This window comes from Peromyscus maniculatus, chromosome 1 (genome assembly GCF_049852395.1).
Source record: "Peromyscus maniculatus bairdii isolate BWxNUB_F1_BW_parent chromosome 1, HU_Pman_BW_mat_3.1, whole genome shotgun sequence".
Lineage (NCBI taxonomy): Eukaryota > Metazoa > Chordata > Mammalia > Rodentia > Cricetidae > Peromyscus > Peromyscus maniculatus.
The window spans coordinates 177,444,526-177,465,706 of NC_134852.1; the positions used below are offsets into that span (position 1 = coordinate 177,444,526).

Consider the following 21,181-nt stretch of genomic DNA (forward strand, 5'->3'; position numbering starts at 1 on the left):
GAGGGATGACAGGAGGAAAGGAGGAAGGAATTGAAATTCATCTCGTTAAGTAATCCAGTCTCTGTCAGTTATGTTTCCTTTCTTTGTGACTTGGAGGATTCCCAGACGAAAGTCCTTTGGCACTGTAGAGTTGTCCTTCAGGTGGGACCCACGGATGTTTCTAGACTCCAGTCTGTATCTCACTTGGCAAAAGTGACTCCTCTATCTCAGTGCATCTTACAGGGGCAGGATGCCAGCGTAATTCACCGTTGGCTTCCTCACTGGAACCATCAGTTTTGTCGTGAGGTTTTCTGAGACCACAGCAGTCTTCTCATCTTTGGTAGGAAGTATTCCATCCACCAGCCTCCCCAGCCATTCCTGTCTCCATCAGCCACCGCGGGGATGGTTGCTGTATGGTAATTTTCTGTTCCCATAATCCTCACCGTGGTCATTAGCTGGCACTCTTCTCTACCATTATGGACTACTCACAGATACTTATCAGTTGGTTATTATCATTAATGATATTATTTTGATGCCCAAATTATCCAAGTGGCCAGTGGGATCCCGGAAGAGTCCCTGAGCCAAGGAGACCACCGGCACTGGTTTGAAGCAGCTAACGCTGGGGTGGAAGTTGAGAGCAGTGACTGACAGGCAGTGGGGCTAACACGGGTTCAAGATGCCTTCCTCAGGCAGTGTCAGCCACAGGAAGACCTGGGCCGACAGGAGCATTCAGGACATGAGGCAAGCCAACCCCAAACCCAGCTTTGAGGCTTCTGGTGGGTAAATGTTTTGAATCTGGGGGAGGGGAGCATTGCTTAAGTCTCCCTAGATCCTCTCTGAGTTGTTGAGTTTTCCCTCAGCAACTAGTCACGGATGGGTGGAGAAATTAAAGTCAAGGGAGAGTTAAAGGTACAGAAGCTCCTGCTGGCTGCCAGGTCAGCCTTGTGGTTGACACTTTGAATCTTGCTGCTCCGCTCCCAGAATCGCAGGGTGTAGAGTAAGTCCGTATTCCTCTCCTCGGTGCTCAGTCAGAACGCGGATTCCCTAAACGTCTTCTGCCTGCTTCCTGGCATTACTCACGCCACCTCTGTCCTTCACAGATTAGATTTATTGTTGCTCAATGACCTCCAGAAGAGGAAACCCCTCCCCCACCATTTCTCTCCGCTGTGAGTCATTGGCTGTCAGAAAAATATTTTCCTTTTTAGTAGCAGAATGGGGCAGCAGATAGAGCCTGACACAGCCTTGGTCCTGGTGTCTGGGCTCCAGCTCAGCCTACAGGGGCTGACATTGTTAGGACTTCACAGTTTCCTCCTAAATACAGGGTGGAGAGGTGGAAAGATGGACACCCAGACACGAGGCCCGACTGCCCAAATATGGAGTGCAGGTTTGGATAGTTTAATGTCATGCCGCGCTGATGGTCTATCTTGTTAAGTAGACAAATGCTCACTTGTGAGACTGAAGAGAAAATTTGCACAAACAGTCCTTGGAAGCCTACCAGAAGACGGAGAAGGGAATTTTAATATATAACCCTTCGACTAGCCAGAGAAATCTTATTAAAATGTAAATGGACCATTTTACTCCCTTGTTTAAAACCCCCAATAGCTTCAAGATGCACTTCAGGATCCAAAACTGGTCTTTCCCTCCTCTGCTAGCGTGTGCCTCTTCCCTCCCCCATGCCCCCAGTAGGCTGCCGAGCAGACCTCTCAAGTGCCTACCCCTTCCCCCACCCTCCCTCCCGTGTGAGGGCCCCGGTTTCACCTCCACAGCATTTGCTAAGGCAGTTGCTATCTGTATAAGCACACAGCTGTCTCCTGTAGTTTGTATGTTCTCTGGGCAGGTTCCCTCCATGGCTGTTCTGGTCAGCACTGAGCGGCTTGCCACATGTTGGGTTCTTCCTAAAGACTTACTAAGTGATCAACTAAATCTGTCATCCTCCTAAGATGGGGCTCCCCCTGTGGAGTGTGGGAGCATTCCCAGGAGGGAACCTGGGAATGTGGAACTGGAGTAGAAAGGAAGGCTCGTGTAGGGATTGTGTGCAGGGATCGTGTGCAGCTGTGACAGAGCTGACAAACGTGGAGGTAAGATCTAAAGAGCTGAAGAAAGAAGGACCTAGCGCTCTGGCAGCCCCATCAACAAAGCCGGCCGTGAAGTTGCTGTTTTGCTACATACAGTGTCAGTGGGTCCGGCCCTTAAAGCTTTTGAAATACCCTTTCACTTTCTTGTTTTATTTGCACAAGTGTTTGGACAGCCGTTTAGAAATAGCTGCAGAGGGGTATTGGCAAGATTAAGACAGGCAGTCTCCACTCCCAGGAGAAAGAAATGCGCTCTCTTCAAAGGGAGCCTAGCACCCTTTGGAGTGGCTGAATCAATGAATGGGTTTTAGCTGGGAGGAAAAGAGCCGGTTTGGAAGCAGCTAACTCTGTCCAGCGCGTGGGCAGCTCAGGCAGATCTTGAGTCTGAGGTCAGCCTGGGATGCAATATAACAAAACTGTCTCAAGAAGCAAAAAAAAAAAAAGTAAATAAAACAAAGTAATTGTTGGATAAGTGCAAGAAAGTGCCTTCCCCCCATATTTTCCTTTTGGGCAGAATGCAGAATACTCACATTAGTGGCATCTCTCTTGTGGTTTTCTGTGTAGATTTGGTATTGGGAGGGAAGGTGCTTGGATAGGAAAGCTTAGTGCTCAGTGTCTTTGGAGCATTTCCTGCTAGACCTGTTCTGAAGGGCACGGTCCAGCTGATCCACTTCCTGCTTTCTCTCTGTACCACTGTCCCTTCCCAGAGGAGCTGCCTTGCTAGCTCAGACACCTTCAAATGCTGCAGAATTCACCTCATGGCCTGGTCCCCCTCCCTCCTGTTCACCCTCACGACTTTCTTTCCTGCCTCCGGGCCATAGCGGCCGGGGTCCTCCGGGATGCTCCCCACAGCAGCGTACTGCACTCGGCCACTTGTCGATGTGGGACTCTGTGGTGATGCCATGCTCCTAGGCCAGGTCCCTGTGCTTCCTGTGAGAGAGGACAATGCTGTGGTGGGAATTAACTCTTTAGTTTCAGCAGTCCGTGAGAGTGTCTGATGATTAAAAACACGTTAACAATGTGTGAGGTTGTGGCACACAGGTGTAATTATTCTTCATGGCGTCCTCAGTAATTGGGCTTAGAGTGGGCAGCGGAACAAAGAGGTCATTGTAGTCCAACAAATAGAGTAATAATATCAGAGCCTTGTCCAGTTAAAAGTCCAGGGAGCATTATTTTGGAAATGTCTAGAGCTTTTTGTTCATAATAAAGAATCGCTCATTATGGTAGAAAAAGGATGAGTGTTTCTTACTCAAAAGTGGCATTTTCTCAGAAAGATAAATATTGCCTATTTTCTGTCATACACAGGATCTAAATTTAAAAAGAAAAAGACATGAAAGTACAACAGGAACTCATTAGAAAAGGGAGCATGAGGAGGAGATAGGCGTTAAGACAGCGTGGGGGTGTGAGTGTGCCTGAAGTACACGGCACCCGTGTGTAAGAATGTCACCACAAAGCCAACCCATGGTGCTTTACAGTGAATGGACAGGGATGGATGGTGAGGGATGGTGGTGCAGATCTTATAATACCACCACTCACAAGGCAGAGGCAGGAGAACTAAGTTTGAGGCCTGCAGAACAAGATCCGTGCTCTAGGACTACATAGCAAGACTCTGTTTTTTTAAAAAAGATCACCCTGTCCCTGGCACATAGTGTTATAGTCTCATTGAGAAATGGAGGGCTAAAAGGCCACAGCCCAGATGTTGCTGTATGAAGCTATTTTGCTCTGTTGGGGGGCCTGAAAGACTGTCTTGGGAGAGGGGGCAGACCAGGCATTCGGCACCACCTCTGGGCTCCACTCACCAAGCCACTCACCAGCCGTAGCACTTTTCACTACCTGTGACGTTACCAGAGGTCACCAGGGAGAAGAGAGCTGAGCTGAGAGCCGCTGGCAGGCCGGACTCCCACACCAGTTAACTGCTATCTAAGCTGCGGCTTCCTGGTGAAGAGAGTCATGTTTAGGTCTTCCCAAATGGAATATTATTTTGACAGTGAGTTTAGTTTGTTTAAAAAGTTAAAATCGAATAAAGAACACATTCTGGCCCTCGCTGGAATGAATTTTAACATTTCTGTATCTCAAATTCACTAGTGCATGGAGGAGAACCACAAGAAAATCTTGCACTGTTCTTGAAGCCACAGCTGGGCCTTTTTGGGAAGGTAAATATACACATAAAGAAAAGCCTTATCACCAACTGTGGGTTTTGATTTCCCTCTGAACTCATGGGAATCTCTCCTGGACTTGGGGAGTTTTCTCGGAGGGTGGCTGTCACGTTAGTTTGCGGTTACCCCTAATTGCAGCCCGGGCAGACTGGGTAGAGAGAGGAGGAGAAAGGTCTCTGTGACCTTTGATTTTTCAGGCTGGCACCAGCTCAGGAAGGGTGCTGGCCCAGGCTGTGCAGCCCACTGTTAGCAAGCCACCCAGTCACCCAGGCACACTGGTGCCAGGGCTGGGGTGACGTTCACTCCTGCTCAGCATCTCATCTTTTTTTTTTTTTTTCTGTGTGCCCTATCGACACTGGACTGTGAGCCACATAAGAGTGTTGTTTCTTTCATTTACATTATATCCCTAATTCCTACAGCAGAAAGCGTCAAGATGAATGGATGATAGATTTTAATAAGCCTTTAGCCTCAATATTGACTATAAGTCACACATACAAATACCTGTCTTCTTGGCTCTAAACTTCCCAGTGGCTATTAAGACCTAATGATTGTTGTCACGTATAATGCTCACACTCCTTTAAACCCAGCACTTGGGAGGCAACAGGAGGCAACTCTCTGAGAGTTCAAAGCCAGCCTGGCTTATGTAACGAATTCCAGGTCAGCCAGAGAGATACATGATAAGACTGTCTTTCACAAAAGAAAGCCCTCAAACCACTGTAACTTGTCCTCTGAATTTAAGCTCTTCTTGCCTGGCTCAGTCCAGTCTCTCCGTAGCTGTCAAGGATGTCTTTGCTGATGTTTTTTAAACCTTCATCCCCTAGTTGGTGGCTAAATAATACAGGGGCCAGAGTGCCCCGCTCTTGGACCCGGGACCAGGGCCTGTCCCGCCCCCATCCCGTCTCATCTGTCTTGAGGCCGCTCTCACAGACCCAGCCTGCCCCTCTTGCCTTGTGTTCTTATCCACACTTACCTGTTCTTCCAAACCCGGTCCTTGGGCAGCCAGTTCTGTTTCAGCCGCTTGCTCACGTACCGTGGTCTGGCTTGTCCACAGCGTACCTTTGTAGCTAACTTCAACCTGTGTCGTGTGTATTCATTGCCCCAGCAAGCCTACATCTCATTTTATTTCTCACAAATGTTTCTTCTACTCTTTCAACAATAGGATCATTTTTTTCTGCACCCAGTAAGTTTTCAATAAAAGTTGTATAATGAAGGCAGAGGGGGGTTAGGAGTAGTCTGACTTCAGTACTGCATTCCCAAACATTCAGAAAATTCTCGTAAACACCTGGGCAGCCCTCCAGTTCCAGAACGGTCGGGAGCTGTTGATTGCAGAATTCCACAAAACCAATTGGAGTTCTGGCTGTGTGAAAGCAGACATATTTCTGTTAGTCTAAAAGAGGTTTTTGAGACGGCTCAAAAGTCTCTTTATAACTCAGCTATGGAGATTGTTTTGTACTTTCTTATTCTTGAATTTACCAATTTTCATAATAAAAAGCTTTAATGTTGTAATACCTCCTCAGTTTAGTTACTTAGCATTTTCTTCTTTTAAAGATATATATAGCTCACCGTTTGGGGGTTGGGTAGGGATGAGAAGTGGACATAGGATAGAAACCGCTGTATCTCTTAGAATTCAGGGTTCACTCTAAAGTTTATTTCTCTCCCACAGTAGTACAGAGGGGTAGGCGCTTCAAGAGTTTTAATACTAGCTTTGATGCACAGAGCCACCTGAGACCCAGATTCCTTCTAACACATGGTTCCCCTACCCCCAGGTGTGAACTCAAGTTATCAGCTAGTGATCTTAGCATCATACCCGCACTGGAGGAAGGAATGAAGAAAAGAAAGATTATTCCTGGGTCTCTTGAGGACGGTTCGGGTGGGGTTAGGAATTGTTTCATGAACTGTCTTCGTATGGCCACACTAACAGTAAAAGGAGGTTGGGGGAAATACTGGCTTTAGATTTACTCACCTAAAAATAAGTTAATTCTACTGTGGAAGAGGTTTAACTGTCTACCTTTGCCACGTTCACACTTGAGCGTACTTAGATTGTACATTCCTGTAGAAATAGTGACTTCTGTGGTAGTTTTGGCATAAAGATTTGTAAAGCACAAAGTATATGTCACCCCTAATTCCGCACCCTGAAAATAACCATTAAAGGGGTTTTAAATGTCTGCTTTGCTCCTAACCATCTTGTTATGTGGTGTAAAGTTATGTTTTTGAAAATTCAATCTGTTGTTCTGAGGATGTTTATAGAAGGGAGGGAGGTTAAGACATACGTTTGTACAGAAAAATTGAGAATTGTAAGAAAAACTGAGAATTAAGTATGGGTCATAGGCATGTCAGCAGATGCTTGTGTAAGGACACTGGAAATCAGGAGATAAAAAATATTGAGATTGTGTCCTGGGTGTGGTGGCCACACCTCTTTTCCAAACACTTGGGAGGTAGAGGCAGGTGGATCTCATTGAAGGGTAGCCTGGTCTACATAGCTAGTTCTTAGGTAACCAGGGGTATCTAATGAGATTCTGTCTCAAAAAACCAATATTAAGTTAATTAAATAAAAAATATTGAAGTGAGACTGGATATTTCAATGTAAGAGTAGAATACTTAGTACAGATGATACTTTGAGAACATTTGTTTGTTTGTTTGTTTGTTTGTGGGGATGTTTTTCTATCTGCTCTGTCTGGGTTTTTAGTTTCATTTTTATTGCTTGAGAAGGAGATACCGTCTCCAGGGTCCTTTCAATATTTGAGATTCAGCAGTGCTTGGGAAAGAAGTCTGCTGTTGGTTGAATTCTCACTGCCCCTGACTTCCAGGGGGAGAAGTCCAAACTGTCACTTGGGGGTAATTCAGAATGACCCAGACCTTTGGTTATCTCTATTCGCTGAGCTTGGGAAGTAGCTAAATATAGGCCAGTTAAGTTTTTCGGAAAAGTGAGCTGGGCGGGGTGGGGAGGGAGTCTGAAACCGGACACCAATTTCACTTTTCCTGCTGAAAACGCCGCAGTGGGAACATCATTAAGAAAAACCTAGAAGTCATGCCAGCGGCCACCGCCTCAGACATGATTGACTTTTTCTTTGTAAAGCCTCTCTGTGGTATTCTTGCAGGCATGCCCTGCTTTGTTTACAGCGGATAAAGGGGCCTGTTTCATTAATTCACTTTAAGGTTCAGAGCCAGGGCTCAACTGTTGGAGGGGAGCTGTTGGCCACCGGTCACCTGTCAGGAGCTATGCTAAGAAGTGCCCTTCAGTGCTCGGGAACAGTGGCCAATTGTGGCCCTGCCCTTCCTCAGGTGACCCGGGCTGAGTTTGCTAGGCCTGCCTCCAGAACACAGACTCTTTGATGAAGTGTCTGGCCCCAGGGGCAGCCTGAGCCCTCGGTGGAGAGGCTCACATTGCCGGCTTTATTTGGGCTCCTGGCAAAGCTGCGCCGCCGAGCGCCGGTTTTCCGAAGAAGGCGGCTTCCTGTTTTCATTAAGACAGCAGGGGGATGCCGGACTGCTGAGTGTGCCTGGCGGGACGCGGGGAGCCCTCATTGGTGTAGGCTGGGCCTATGGTGTCCCTGCGGGCCTGGGAGGTGTGTGCGAGGGTTGACAGGCGTTGCCTTAAGTGGAGAGGAGCGGAATCCAGGCCTGGGGTGCTGCGGCCGGAGGCTGTCTTGCTGTGGACCTGCGCCTGGGGTAGGTGAACTGGGGAAGGGTGGGCCGCCTGGGGTGAGCCGAGGGGAACTAGGCCAAGTGCTTAGGGGTGAGGGTGACCTGCAGATGGCTCCGGCTCCCTCCTCACGGGACCCTGAGTGCTGCCCCCACCATCCCCACCCCTGCCCAGCACCATACCGCGCGCGGGTGAATGTGTCCCTTGCCCCCCCCCACCCCGACCCCAACCCCCCCCCCCCCCCCCCGTGCGCCAGACACCCTGGGCTTTCCTTTTCTCCCTGCTTCCTTTGGAACTTCAGATAGTTCTGGAAACAGGTCTGGCTGCATATTTTGAGCTAGCGCACTGTCCTGTGGAGTTGGAAGCTAGGAAAGAGAGAGAGAGAGAGGAAGATACATTGTGTTAGCATGAGCTCGGATTTCCAGGCACTGGCGCTCTGGGTCAGCTCATGCTGGGGCACTTATTTGAAAGAGAATTCCTTAACTTTTGCTCTAAGCAGTTTTAATACGGGGCCGGTGGCGGCGGCAGCCAGTAGCTTGGGTGTGGGGATTATGTGTGTATATGGAAAGCTTGTATGTATATGGAATGGTTGAACCCTAGAACTCATGCCATAGGTTAGCCAAGTATTCTTATCTTAATATTGTTTGAAATTGAGATATAAAGAATGTGTGCCCATTTTTAGTCCCATTTGGCAATCTTTTTAAACTTTCCAGAGTTTCAAAAGAGAGAGAAATGTGTGTGTGGGGGGGGGGAGAACATTCCAAGCTTTCGGCATCAGCTGTAATGTGGAGCAGTGTTGGAGACCAGGAAGGCAGGCAGGCAGCCTAAGATTGCTTCCCATCCTTGGGTCTGACAATAGTGTAGGCAGGGGGATGACCAGGACTGGGGCAGGGGGACAGATGGCTCTCATTTCACTCCTAGCTTTTGGTCCATTCCTTAGACCTAAAAACACAGGCCAGTGTCTGTGTGGCTGTAGAAAAACAAATGACCTAATCCTACAGTTTAAACAAAACGACCTTGCTTTTAAATTCGAAATGCACAGCTCAGATCAGCAACCAGGCCTAGGCTTTGAAAAGTTCCTGTGTTTCCTTTTTTATGTTTGGTTTAGCCAGAAGTAGCGTTTACTGAATACCACATGACCCTGAAGTTGGAGTTGGGTTTGCCCTCACTTCCGTCCCTCTTTGGACCTGTTTGGGTTGCTTGTGACTACAAAACCAGGTATTGGTGAGGTGGTAAATGTTGTGTCAGAAAGCAAAAGACGGCAGAGTGGAGAAAACTTTCCTCCAGTTGGCGGCAGAGGGTTTTGAGTAGGGAGAGAAAGTGAGCAGCAGGTGAAAGTCTGTCCTCTGACCGTGGCCTTGCACCCAGGCCACCAGAGAATTCACTCTCTGTCCTGTGTCCCCAGATCGGAAGCAGGAAGGGTTCGGGGCAAAATGGAATCATGTGGAGAGAGACACTAGGTGGCTCTTGGCCACTGGCAAGAAAAGACTGCCAAACCTGCAGACAGACAGACAGACTGACCGACAGACAGACACACACACACACACACACACAGACATCCCTAGATCCATGCATCTGCTGTGACCCTCTCTTTTTCTCTGCTGACTTAGTGCATTTTGTGACTTAGTGGACTGCATAAGATAGGACTCTTAAAAACTGCCCTCTTTTCCTTCAAAGAACTGTAGAGGACAAGTGAAATCTACATGACCGGGGTGTCAGGCTCTTTGTACCAGTATGTGCTTGGCTCTCAAGACCATTGTTTCATAATGTCAGGAGCTGAATACCTGAATTGTCCTTTTATTTATTTGGGGGGGGGGTTAGTACTATAAATTGCTCTACTATTGAGCTACATCCACGTTTTATGTTGAAATAAGGTCTCTCTCTCAGTTGACCAGATTGGCCTTGAACTTGGAATCCTTTTGCCTCCGTCTCTCCAGTAGCTGGGATCATAGACTTGTGCCGATACGATGGTCAGTGTCTCCATTTTCATTCAGAGAGTTGAGGTCCAGAAACTAGGACTGTCAACTCTTAGTCAGACTAGCGTGTGCTACACTCACAAATAACTGTTCTTACCAAAATATGTAATGCAATGTATTATCATGTTGTCTTCTCTCTCTTAGAAAAAGCAGATGAAGTTCTGAATGGAGACCATACCAAGGAGCAGAAAGACCCATACTTTGTGGAAACCCCTTATGGTTTCCAGCTCGACTTAGATTTCGTCAAATACGTGGATGACATACAGAAGGGGAACACTATCAAGAAAGTGAACATCCAGAAGAGGCGAAAACCGTCTGCGCCATGTCCAGAAGTCAGGGCCACACCTGGTCATCAAGGTGTGTGGACTTCCACTGAATCCCTGTCATCCTCCAACAGTGATGACAGCAAGCAGTGTCCCAGCTTCCTCCTAGCCAGAAGCCACGTGACATCAACCCCAATCCCACGGCCACCTGCCCCACTAGAGACTTCACCCACTTTCACCATCCCAGAAAATCGACAGCTGCTGCCCCCTCCCTCCCCTCAACTCCCAAAGCACAACCTTCATGTCACCAAGACGTTGATGGAGACCCGGAGAAGACTCGAACAGGAGAGAGTCACCATGCAGATGGCACCGGGTGAGTTCAGAAGGCCCAGGCTGGCCAGTTTCGGAGGCATGGGCTCCACGAGCTCCCTCCCATCCTTTATGGGTTCTGGGAACCACAATTCTGCCATGCACCAGTTTCAGAACGGATACCAAGGCAATGGGGATTATGGTAGCTACGTCCCAGCAACGGCTACCACTTCCTCCATGGGAAGCTCCATCCGCCACAGCCCACTGAGTTCAGGGATCTCCACCCCTGTCACCAACGTGAGCCCCATGCACCTGCAGCACATTCGAGAACAGATGGCCATCGCCTTAAAACGCCTGAAGGAACTTGAGGAGCAGGTGAGGACCATCCCCGTGCTCCAGGTCAAGATCTCTGTTTTGCAAGAAGAGAAAAGGCAGTTGGCCTCGCAGCTGAAGAACCAGAGGGCTGCATCCCAGAACGAAGTGTGTGGTGTGAGGAAGCGTTCCTACAGCGCGGGTAATGCCTCCCAGCTGGAACTGCTTTCCCGGACCCGGAGAGGCGGCGGGGAGTTGTACATCGACTATGAGGAGGAAGAGATGGAGAGCGTGCAGCAGAGCACACAGAGGATCAAGGAGTTCCGGCAGCTCACGGCTGACATGCAGGCACTGGAGCAGAAGATTCAGGATAGCAGCTGTGAGGCCGTGCCGGAGCTCCGGGAGAATGGACAGTGCCCGTCTCGGGAGTGCAAGTCTGTGGCTGTGGGTAGCGACGAGAACATGAATGACGTTGTGGTTTACCACAGAGACTTCAGGTCCTGCAGGGATACGGCTGTAGGGACGGTGACCGAGACAAGGAATTTTGGTATCAGCGTGACGGAAGCCATGCTCGGGGTGATCACTGAAGCTGACAAAGAGATTGAGCTGCAGCAGCAGACCATAGAGGCCTTAAAGGAAAAGATTTACCGCCTGGAAGTACAACTTAAAGAAACCACCCATGATCGGGAGATGACTAAGCTAAAGCAAGAGCTACAGGCGGCTGGGTCCAGGAAGAAAGTTGACAAGGCCACAATGGCCCAGCCGCTGGTCTGCAGCAAGTTGGTGGAGGCGCTCGTGCCAACCAGAGACCAAATGGTTGGCAGTCACGTGGACACAACGGATTCGTGCGTTGGGACCTCCGTGCAGACAAGTAGTGTAGGCATCTCCTGCCAGCCTGATCACAGGAATCAAGTCGTGGGGCCCGAGCTGCCTATGAATTGGTGGGTCGTGAAGGAGAGAGTGGAGACGCATGACCGATGCGTCGGGAAGTCTGTTGAGACTTGCGACCAGAGTGTGGGTGTGGAAGTCAGCGTCTGTGAAACGGGCAGCAACACAGAGGCTTCTGGGAGCGACCTGACACTCCTCAAGACAAACTTGGACCTCACAGACGTGCGCTCCATTGGTTGTGGAGACTGTTCTGTTGATGTGATTGTCTGCCTTCCCAAGGAGTGCGCATCCCGAAGCATGAACACAGAGGCGGTAGGCCAGGAGGAAGCTGCTGTCATGGCGGTGCCTCACACCACAAACCAACACACCAGCACAACTCTGGAGCAGGCGGACCAGTGCACTAACACGGAGGCGGCCACCCTCGTGGAGTCCTGCACCAACACTTTCCTCAGCACTCTGGACAAGCAGACCAGCACCCAGACTGTGGAGATGCGAACCGTGGCCATAGGAGAAGGCCGTGTCAAAGACGTCAACCCCTCCACTAAGACTCGCTCTGTTGGCGTGGGGACGGTGCTGTCTGGCAGTTCCGGGTTTGACAAGCCATCTGCGGTGAAGACCAAAGAGTCAGGTGTGGGACAGATCAGTATTCACGACAACTATCTAGTTGGTCTCAAGATGAGGACCATAGCTTGTGGGCCTCCACAGTTGACGGTGGGCCTGATGGGCAGCAGGAGGAGTGTAGGAGTTGGGAGCGAGTCTGTAGGGGACCTTGTGGAGGATCTTCCTCAGCCTCAGCTTGCGTCTGGGGTGGTGACCGGTTTGGATCACTACATTGAGCGCGTGCAGAAGCTGCTGGCCGAGCAACAGACGTTGCTGGCTGAGAACTACAGTGAACTGGCAGAGGCTTTTGGGGAGCCTAATTCGCAGATCGGCTCCCTCAATTCACAGCTCATCAGCACCCTGTCCTCCATCAATTCCGTCATGAAGTCTGCAGGCACGGAAGAGCTCAGGAACAGTGACTTCCAGAAAACCAGGCTGGGTAAAAGCACAGGTAGGTGGTTCCCCCCCAGGCACCTGAGCACGAGGACATGGGGAAACTTATAAAAGAATAGATGTTTGTGTAGCTCAAGGCTGTGGAGAGTAGGAAGTCCAAAGCATGGCACCAAATTTCAGCCAGGTCTTCTTTTGCTCTGTCATAGCAAAGAATGTGTCATACGGCGAGACGGAACAATAATATACCCATTCCCAGGATAGTGACATCAGTCCATGAGGGCTACATTTTCCACCTCATGAATTGTTGGGGACACATTCAAACTATAGAAGGAAAGACAGGGGGCATGTCTCTCTAGGATGTAATGGTTTTTTGTTTTGTTCTGTTTATTTTTTAACTGTTGGAACCATATTTTGGAATCTTGGAGAAAGCTTTAGGATGGTAATGAGTTGAAGACAAACCAAGAGCTGAGATACATAAGCAGCCTTGCCCAGCCTCAGTATCTCATAGCTCCCTCCTCTGGCCTCTGGTTTCAGGCTAACACAGGAAAGCAAGTCTGTGAGGCCTGGCTACCCTGGAGGTGTCCTCTGAGGCTTTATATGATGCCTCATGCCTGTCTTCTGGTTATATATTTGCTCATTTTATACAGAACTGCTTTAAAAATGCCTGTATTGTTTATATGCATAATTATCAGTATATGACCAATTAAAAATTCTAGAGTAAGATGTCCTGGGTTAACATTTTATGAGAGGGTAGACACCTCATCGACTTATTAAGATGGCAAATAACCTTTGAATTACCACTTCACCTCAGCACAGGCGCAGGCTCTGAGGATACTTTCTGGAGTTCAACCAGGGTCCCTCCCTGCTGGGGTCACCAGGTCCCAAACAATAAACAAGAGAGTTGTGTTAGACCTGGAAGTAGCAAGTACTGTGGAGACTTTGCTCCCAGTTACGGGGACAGGGAGTGAAGTGTCTGGAGGGGAAGGTACGCTTTCGAGATAAGGGACCCATAGCAAGAGCTGACCATGGGTCTTTTTCCTTTGCACGTGCTAATAGGCATATACACATCTTTCTTCCCCATTCACTGAGATCCCTGCTCATCTGTTTTTAAGTTAAAGCTAGTCATTGAGCAATCACCCTGGGATAGCTTGTCCCCAAGAGACTCAATGAAATGACTTGCCTTGGTGCTCTAAGTCTCTGACAGCCCACAGTTCCCTACTAAGTCTCTGACAGACAGTCCACAGCTCCCTAAGTCTCTGACAGGACACAGCTCCCTACTAAGTCTCTGACAGACAGTCCACAGTTCCCTAAGTCTCTGACAGCCCACAGTTCCCTACTAAGTCTCTGACAGACAGTCCACAGCTCCCTACTAAGTCTCCGACAGTCCACAGCTCCCTACTAAGTCTCTGACAGACAGTCCACAGTTCCCTACTAAGTCTCCGACAGGACACAGCTCCCTACTAAGTCTCTGACAGACAGTCCACAGTTCCCTACTAAGTCTCCGACAGGACACAGTTCCCTACTAAGTCTCTGACAGACAGTCCACAGTTCCCTACTAAGTCTCCGACAGGACACAGCTCCCTACTAAGTCTCTGACAGACAGTCCACAGTTCCCTACTAAGTCTCTGACAGGACACAGCTCCCTACTAAGTCTCTGACAGGACACAGCTCCCTACTAAGTCTCCGACAGGACACAGTTCCCTACTAAGTCTCTGACAGCCCACAGCTCCCTACTAAGTCTCTGACAGACAGTCCACAGTTCCCTACTAAGTCTCTGACAGGACACAGCTCCCTACTAAGTCTCTGACAGGACACAGTTCCCTACTAAGTCTCTGACAGGACACAGTTCCCTACTAAGTCTCTGACAGGACACAGTTCCCTACTAAGTCTCTGACAGGACACAGTTCCCTACTAAGTCTCTGACAGGACACAGTTCCCTACTAAGTCTCTGACAGGACACAGTTCCCTGCTAAGTCTCGGGCAGACAGTCCACAATTCCCTACTAATCCTGGGCCCGCCCTGGGCTTCCATTCCCTGATGGAGTAGTGCTCAGGAACCAGCCGTACCTAGGGAGAAGGGTGCTCATCAGGTTCATTTTTGTGTGAAAATGTGGGAATAGATTTTTACTAAGGCACCCATAGGCGTCTCAGTGGGCCCCTTTATATCCAGAAAGGACAGCCATGAAAGTAGACTAACATATTCCCTTTCTGTATCTTCCTGGGTTTACACTTTCAAACCTGAATGAGCATTAGTTTTTAGTATCTGTGCTATAGGACAGTGTTTATTGTGGAAAAAAAAAAAAGCACATGACAGCTGATGTTTATGTGGGTTTGCCTTTTAGAATTCTAATATATATATTCTAATATATTATAGTTATATATATATGTGTGTATATATAACTAATAAATATACAGAGGAGTCATTTATAATAAGCAGGATTAGACTAATATGTAGGCTAACATGAAGTCTTACATGTCTGTCTCCTCATCCTTTAAAAAAAAAATCATGATGTCAGATGTTGATGTCAAAATAAACTTCTTCAGTACCTCAGATGGCAGAGTGGATTGTGAAGACATGTTCTTCCCAGCCTTCCTTCCTCCTCCCCAAACTGGGGCTACTAGTTCCCATTCTTGTCAAGAATTTCCTGCTGTGTTGCTGGAGTAATGTGTGTGGCCTCCTGAGCATGGAGACTGGGAAGTTTTATTTGACTGTGCTACAGTGTGTTTTGGGCTGTGTCCAGTCACGCTGACATTCCACACATCGGTGTGTAGATCTGACCCTGCAGTGAACACCTAATTAATCAGCTAATTCACACGAGCTCTGTGACAGCTGGGAACAAAAGGAGAAAACACTCTCGGGAGCAGGTGGTTAGTCACAGTGGCAGCCACAGTCAGAGCGCACAAGAGCAACCTTCAGGCTGTCCATAACTCACGTCACATATTATCGTAACCAAGATCTGATGAGAAAGGAATGGAGTCACGAATTTACCCCATATAGGGTGTTTGTGTATGTAGGCTGGAAATTCAGACAGCTTGATCCAGGAAACTGGTAGCATTCTCAACATCTGCATGCCATGTATAAGGAAATGTCACAGGACACTGGATCACCATGCCTACCTTGTAATCCAAAGTATCCCTCACATAGTGCAGAATACATATGAGTGCTGAAAGGCATTTGTTCATACAATCTTAGCCTTAAAAAAATCAATAAGGAATTAGTTGGGTTTGACATGTCTCGGAGTATCAGTCGTCACTTGTACAAACCCAATTCTTTCAAGAAGTTAACTTTGGGCTCTGATGCCAGGCAGTCTGAATGCAGCTTCTGTCTGCAAGGAGAAGTTGTCTTTGTGTCTTCGCAGGGTTGTAGTGAAGAATCAGGGACTGTAGGAGGGAAGCCTGGAGTGTCCGCAGCACGGAGTGTAAGCGCTAAATGAAAGCTGCTGTGTCTCGTGTCTGAGTTCCCCCAGAAAGGGCCTTGTTCAGAAGAGTTGCTAAACAAAGCTTGTGCCAGTCACTTTTGATGTTTGTTTTTCTTTTATTCTTGTATGTGTGAGTGTTTTGCCTGAATGTATGTCAGTGCATCATGTAAATGACTGGTTCCTGCAGAGGTGGGCAGAGGGCATCAGATTCCCTGGACATAGTTATAAATGGTTGTGAGCCACCATGTAGGTGCTGGGAATCGAACCAGGTTCTCCAAAACAGCAAAAGTGCTCTTAACCACTGAGCCATCTCGTCAGCACCCCCCTTCCCCTTTTAATCTCAAATTTTTGTATTCATAATTCTGGCTTGTGAATACTTTCTCTCTCTCTCTCTCTCTCTCTCTCTCTCTCTCTCTCTCTCTCTCTCTCTCTCTCTCTCTCGCACACACGCACGCACGCACGCACGCACGCACCCACGCACACCAATTATTATGCCTGTCCAACTAATATTTTTTATAGGTAATTAGGGGGGGTATGATAAATTGTCAGGCCACAGTCATTCAAAAATCAGTAATAGGCTGAATACATTATTATACAATATACAAGTATTATACCCTGCCTGTAGACTTACTCTTTTTAGAGTTAAGGATTTGATGATGGAGTCACTTGTCAGCTTGTGAACTGTTGTCTCTCCCCACCCCTCCTGGACAGGGTTTTTCTGTGTAGCCCTGACTGTCCTGAAACTCGCTCTCTAGACCAGGCTGGCCTTGACCTCAGAGATCCGCCTGCCTCTACCTCCCGAGTGCTGAGATTAAAGGCGTGCGCCACCACCACCCGGCTGCAAACCGTTATTTTAACCACATCGTCACACTGAAAACTTTATTGTATTTAAAACTGCACTGGGAGTATGTGATTGTAAGTCCTTTAGAAGAACGTGAAACATGCTCCCCTGTGTGTGCCCCGGTGTGTGCTAGCCATGTACGAGAGTGCAGGTATGTGGCTTGTGTTTCAGAAACACGCTTTCTTTTTCTAACGAAATTTGAATCACACATCATATTATTCCACCACGTAGGACCATGCTATCTCCCGCTCCATGTTTTTTCCTCCTCCAACTGGCCATAAACGTTCTCTCAGGATTGGAGGGACAGTGTGTCACGGCTTTGACACAGCATAACTTGGTGATGACTACCAGTGTTGTTTCTCTGGTACAGTTAAAATGGTCACAGGAAGTAGGTTCCGTCCCTCCTCCTCTTGACAAACCCATACTGTGTGGATCAATCCGGCCAGCCGGCCTTTTTACCGGCGCCTCCTGGCTCAGCCTTCTCCTGTCTAGGGTTCAAGGTGTACACCGTCGGCCTGGCTAAGTAAGAGGAAGGAAATCCCTGTTGTTACCAAAAAATCTTAAGAAGTAAGTTTTATTTTTTCCCTTACACCACAGGGAGTATATTGATTTCTTTTTTCCCTTTGGAAAGGGGAAGAAGATTCTAGACAAATGACTCAGAGTTACAAATACCCTAAAAATATCAAACTGGCCCTGAGCAAATGCAGCTAGGACTTAACTGTCTGCCATGTGGTTTTTTAAAATTCATCTTTTACACTCAAGGGAACAGCTGCTCAACAGCCTCTGTATTTGCAGTCTTGGTCTCTGGGGTTTGTTTAAAAAGTTTATGAACTTGAAGACCTCCTCTTCGCTGTGCAAGTTTGTAGAAGGAAATCTTGCCAAAAGAAGAGCGGGCAATGAAACTTACGGAATTCTGTCTCTAGTGAGTGGTCTCCTTGTTTCTTGAGCGACACCACTCAGGATCTGCTTTTCTTTTTGCATCCCTTTTTGAAAATGCTACAAGAGCATCACAATAAGCCAGGCCAAGAGGTCCTGGACCCCCGCGGTGTTTAGATGGCCTGGGGAGGCAGGGGTCTCTACTGGCCTGGGCGTCTGGAGAGCTGGCTGGTTCTCAGCCCAGGGTGTTTGTGTTGGTCTCTGCAGAGTCTGAGTTCTGTGTCCGGGTCAAATGAGAAGACTCATTTTTCTCCCCCAGGTTCCCTCCCAGCAGAATTTTTCTCTGGAAGTAGCTGTGTCAATGGCTGGCCATCCATTTCAACTGAGGGCACTCCTCTGACTATAGTTAAAACATGTACTATCGCTACCACCCGTTACCTACCCCGTCACCAAATAAGCACTCCAGTTTTAGGGGCATGTTGGAATAAATGGGCTTAGAGCAGAGAGTTGTGTGTGTCTACACTTAAGATGAACCCCGGTCCTTGCTAGAGAGGCTCTCTGTCACGGAGCTGCACCCCCAGTCTGTGATCACAGTTTCTTAATCTAGAGTCAGTTCATAACTTTATGCTTGGGCGTTTTGTTTGTTTTATAAAATAGTACATAATTTTATCTGATTCTCAAAAGTGATAGTGTGGTGGTGATCCATGCCTATAATCTCAATACTTCAGCGGTAGAGGCAAAGAATCAGAGGTTTGGCTATGTAAGGAGTAGTGGGCTAGCCTGGTGTATATAGGACCCTTTGTTGAAAACAGAAGTGATTTCTTCTGGACGTGTTCTACTGGGCCCACACCTCTAATCCCAGCACTCAGGAGGCTGAGACAGGTGGATCTCCGAGTTTGAGATAGCCTGGTGATAGTGAGTTCCAGGCTGGCCAGAGGGACAACGTGAAACCCTATCTTTTTTTCTTTTCTTTTTTAAGAGCTAGTTGAGCGGGACTGGAGAGATGGCTCAGAGGTTGAGAGCACTGGCTGCTCTTCTATAGGACCTGGGTTCAATTCCCAGCACCCACATGGCAGCTCACAACTGCCTGAAACTCCAGTTTCAAGGGATGAGATACCTTCACACAAACATACATGCAAGAAAAACACCAATGCACATGAAATAAAAATAAATTATTTTTAAAAAGAGCTAGTTGAGCTAGAGAAATGGCTCTACATTTAAAGGCGAGGGCTTGGGCCTCAGAGAGAGCTCAGTGGTTGAGGGGACTTACCGGTCTTGCAGAGGGACCCAAGTTCAGTTCCCAGCACCCGCATGATGGCTCACAACCATCGGTAGCTCCAGTTCCAGGACATCCAACATCCTCTTCTGTCTTCCACACCAGATGTGCACATGGTACACATGCATACATGTGCACAAAATACATAAAATAAAAATAAGCAGACCAGGTGGTGGTGGCACATGCCTTTAATCCCAGCACTCAGGAGGCAGAGGCAGGCAGATTTCTGTGAGTCTGGGGTTAGCCTGGTCTACAGAGTGAGTTCCAGGACAGTCAGAGCTGTTACACAGAGAAGCCCTGTCGCGAGTGGGGGGGGGGGGCGGGGGCGGGGGACAACAACTTTTTTTAAGTGATCCCTGAAAGATTGAAGTTGTAGGCCCAGGTCACTTGACCATTTGTTAATGATCTTGGGAAAAGGCATTCATCTATGAAGAAAGCTCTTTAAAGGATTTACCTCTGCCCCTCTCCCTTGGCAGCCCTTCAGTTAACACTTGTTTGAAAAGTCTGCTCTCTTGAACTGTTGATCTTCCTACATGGTGATTAGGGAACTGCAGAAGTGTTCTGGGAGAAGACACTGGCTTACTTTGACACTTAATCTGACTGAATCCAGAAGCATATAGCTGATGTCAGGCTAAGGGCTGGCGTGTGGTAATTTTCAAGAAACACAAATGGCTTGACTTCCTGATGTCCACGGGAATGGCAAACACAGTCACTGGCACTGGGTCTTTTCCTGCGTGGAGAGTCGTTCATACTTCAGCAAAAGTGTTTAGACTGTACTACCCCCCCCCCAATCTATTCATGCTGATCAATAGTTGTACATTAAATGCCAACTGTATACAACAAAGAGATATGTAGGTGTGCCCTGACTAACTGGCCCCTGTCTTGGGAAGCCAAGACTCATGTGGCAGAAATGTGAATGATCACCCGTGGAGATAACGTTAGGCAGGTAGGAAATTGCCCTGTGGTCAGCTGCGGTCAAGGCTGCCAAGATCAGGGGAGGAGAAGCGGACCTTTGCTTCTGTGGGAGGAGCTGTACAGGGCACATTTTAACTCAACCTTAGTTAATGCAGCCTGTCAGCCTGGGATTTCTGGGTCAGGTCATGGGAGGGTATGTAATTAAATGTGGGTGGGGTTTGTGGTGGAGGAGAATCTGATTCTTAATCCACTCGAGCGTTGTCATTTCTGAGTGAGTGCCCACTTTCGATGCTTACTTAGCAGCCGTTTGAACTGTTCTCAGGAAAATAACACAATGCGGCTAGAAATGACCGAACTGTAGCTTTGCCCTGTCCCTGCTCCAGGGCTGGAAGTAACTGTGTTGCTGACTGCGTGCCTCCTCCACTTGGGGGTCAGAATTCCAAGAGGAAAGGTCCTGCTCCTCCATCCACATGCACTTTCCCCACAAAGGGACCTCTGTCAGAAATAGAACTCTACTGCCTCTTCCTTGTGCCAGCGCATGCACCAAAAAAGCGGGTCCCTGCATGTGTCCATCCACTCCCCAGGAGATTCAGAGTTACACAGTTACCCTTGGGGGGAAACACCTAAAGACATGGATGGCCTCCATCGTGAATCAGAAATTAGGATTCTGCTCATTCTTGACAGGGAAGCTAAATGGTCTTTAAAACCCAATCAGAATGAGGCGGCGGTGGTGCACACCTTTATTTCCAGCACTCGGGAGGCAGAGCCAGGCACTCAGGAGGCAGAGCCAGGCAGATCTCTGTGAGTTCGAGACCAGCCTGGTCTACAGAGTGAGATCCTGGACAGGTACCAAAACTATACAGAGAAACCTTGTCTCGAAAAACACAAAAACAAAAACAAAACAAAACACCCAATCAGAATGCTAAAACTTCAGCACTGCTGAGCAGGCCAGGCTGTTTGGAGCTGCATTTTCTAAAAGCAGCTGGAAAAAATAGATAAAAATATGGATTTGCTTGCCAGGGTACTGTAGACATCTATGAACAAAACTTTCAAAATTCGGCTTAGTAAATTTTCAGAAGCCAGGGAGGAATGTCACAGAGAAATTAGAGGGAGGGAGCCCTGTAAAATTCTCCTGGCCCTAGTTTTCACGGAATTATTTCTCTTATTTAGTATTTTGTTTCCAATGTTCCCAAAGTTGAGACTACTATAAGACTAAAGTGTGTATTTTGAGTTGCTTATTTTTCAATGTAGTTTGCCTTCGCTA

The 21,181-nt window shown here is 48.0% G+C and overlaps 1 protein-coding gene across 13 annotated transcripts in view; it reads left to right on the forward strand.

Annotated features, from left to right (window-relative positions):
- Kank1 (KN motif and ankyrin repeat domains 1) overlaps window positions 1-21,181 on the forward strand; it is a 205,128-nt gene that overhangs the window by 168,324 nt on the left and 15,623 nt on the right. For 10 of the 13 annotated variants that reach the window (XM_015996406.3, XM_076561557.1, XM_076561544.1 and 7 more), the window contains one exon: window positions 9,971-12,649. In XM_015996406.3, coding sequence (XP_015851892.2) covers window positions 9,971-12,649 — 2,679 coding nt within the window. Of the gene's footprint in view, window positions 1-7,197; window positions 7,881-9,970; window positions 12,650-21,181 lie in introns of those variants that run through there. The other 3 variants (XM_006977639.4, XM_076561564.1, XM_042262107.2) reach the window with 3 other exon arrangements.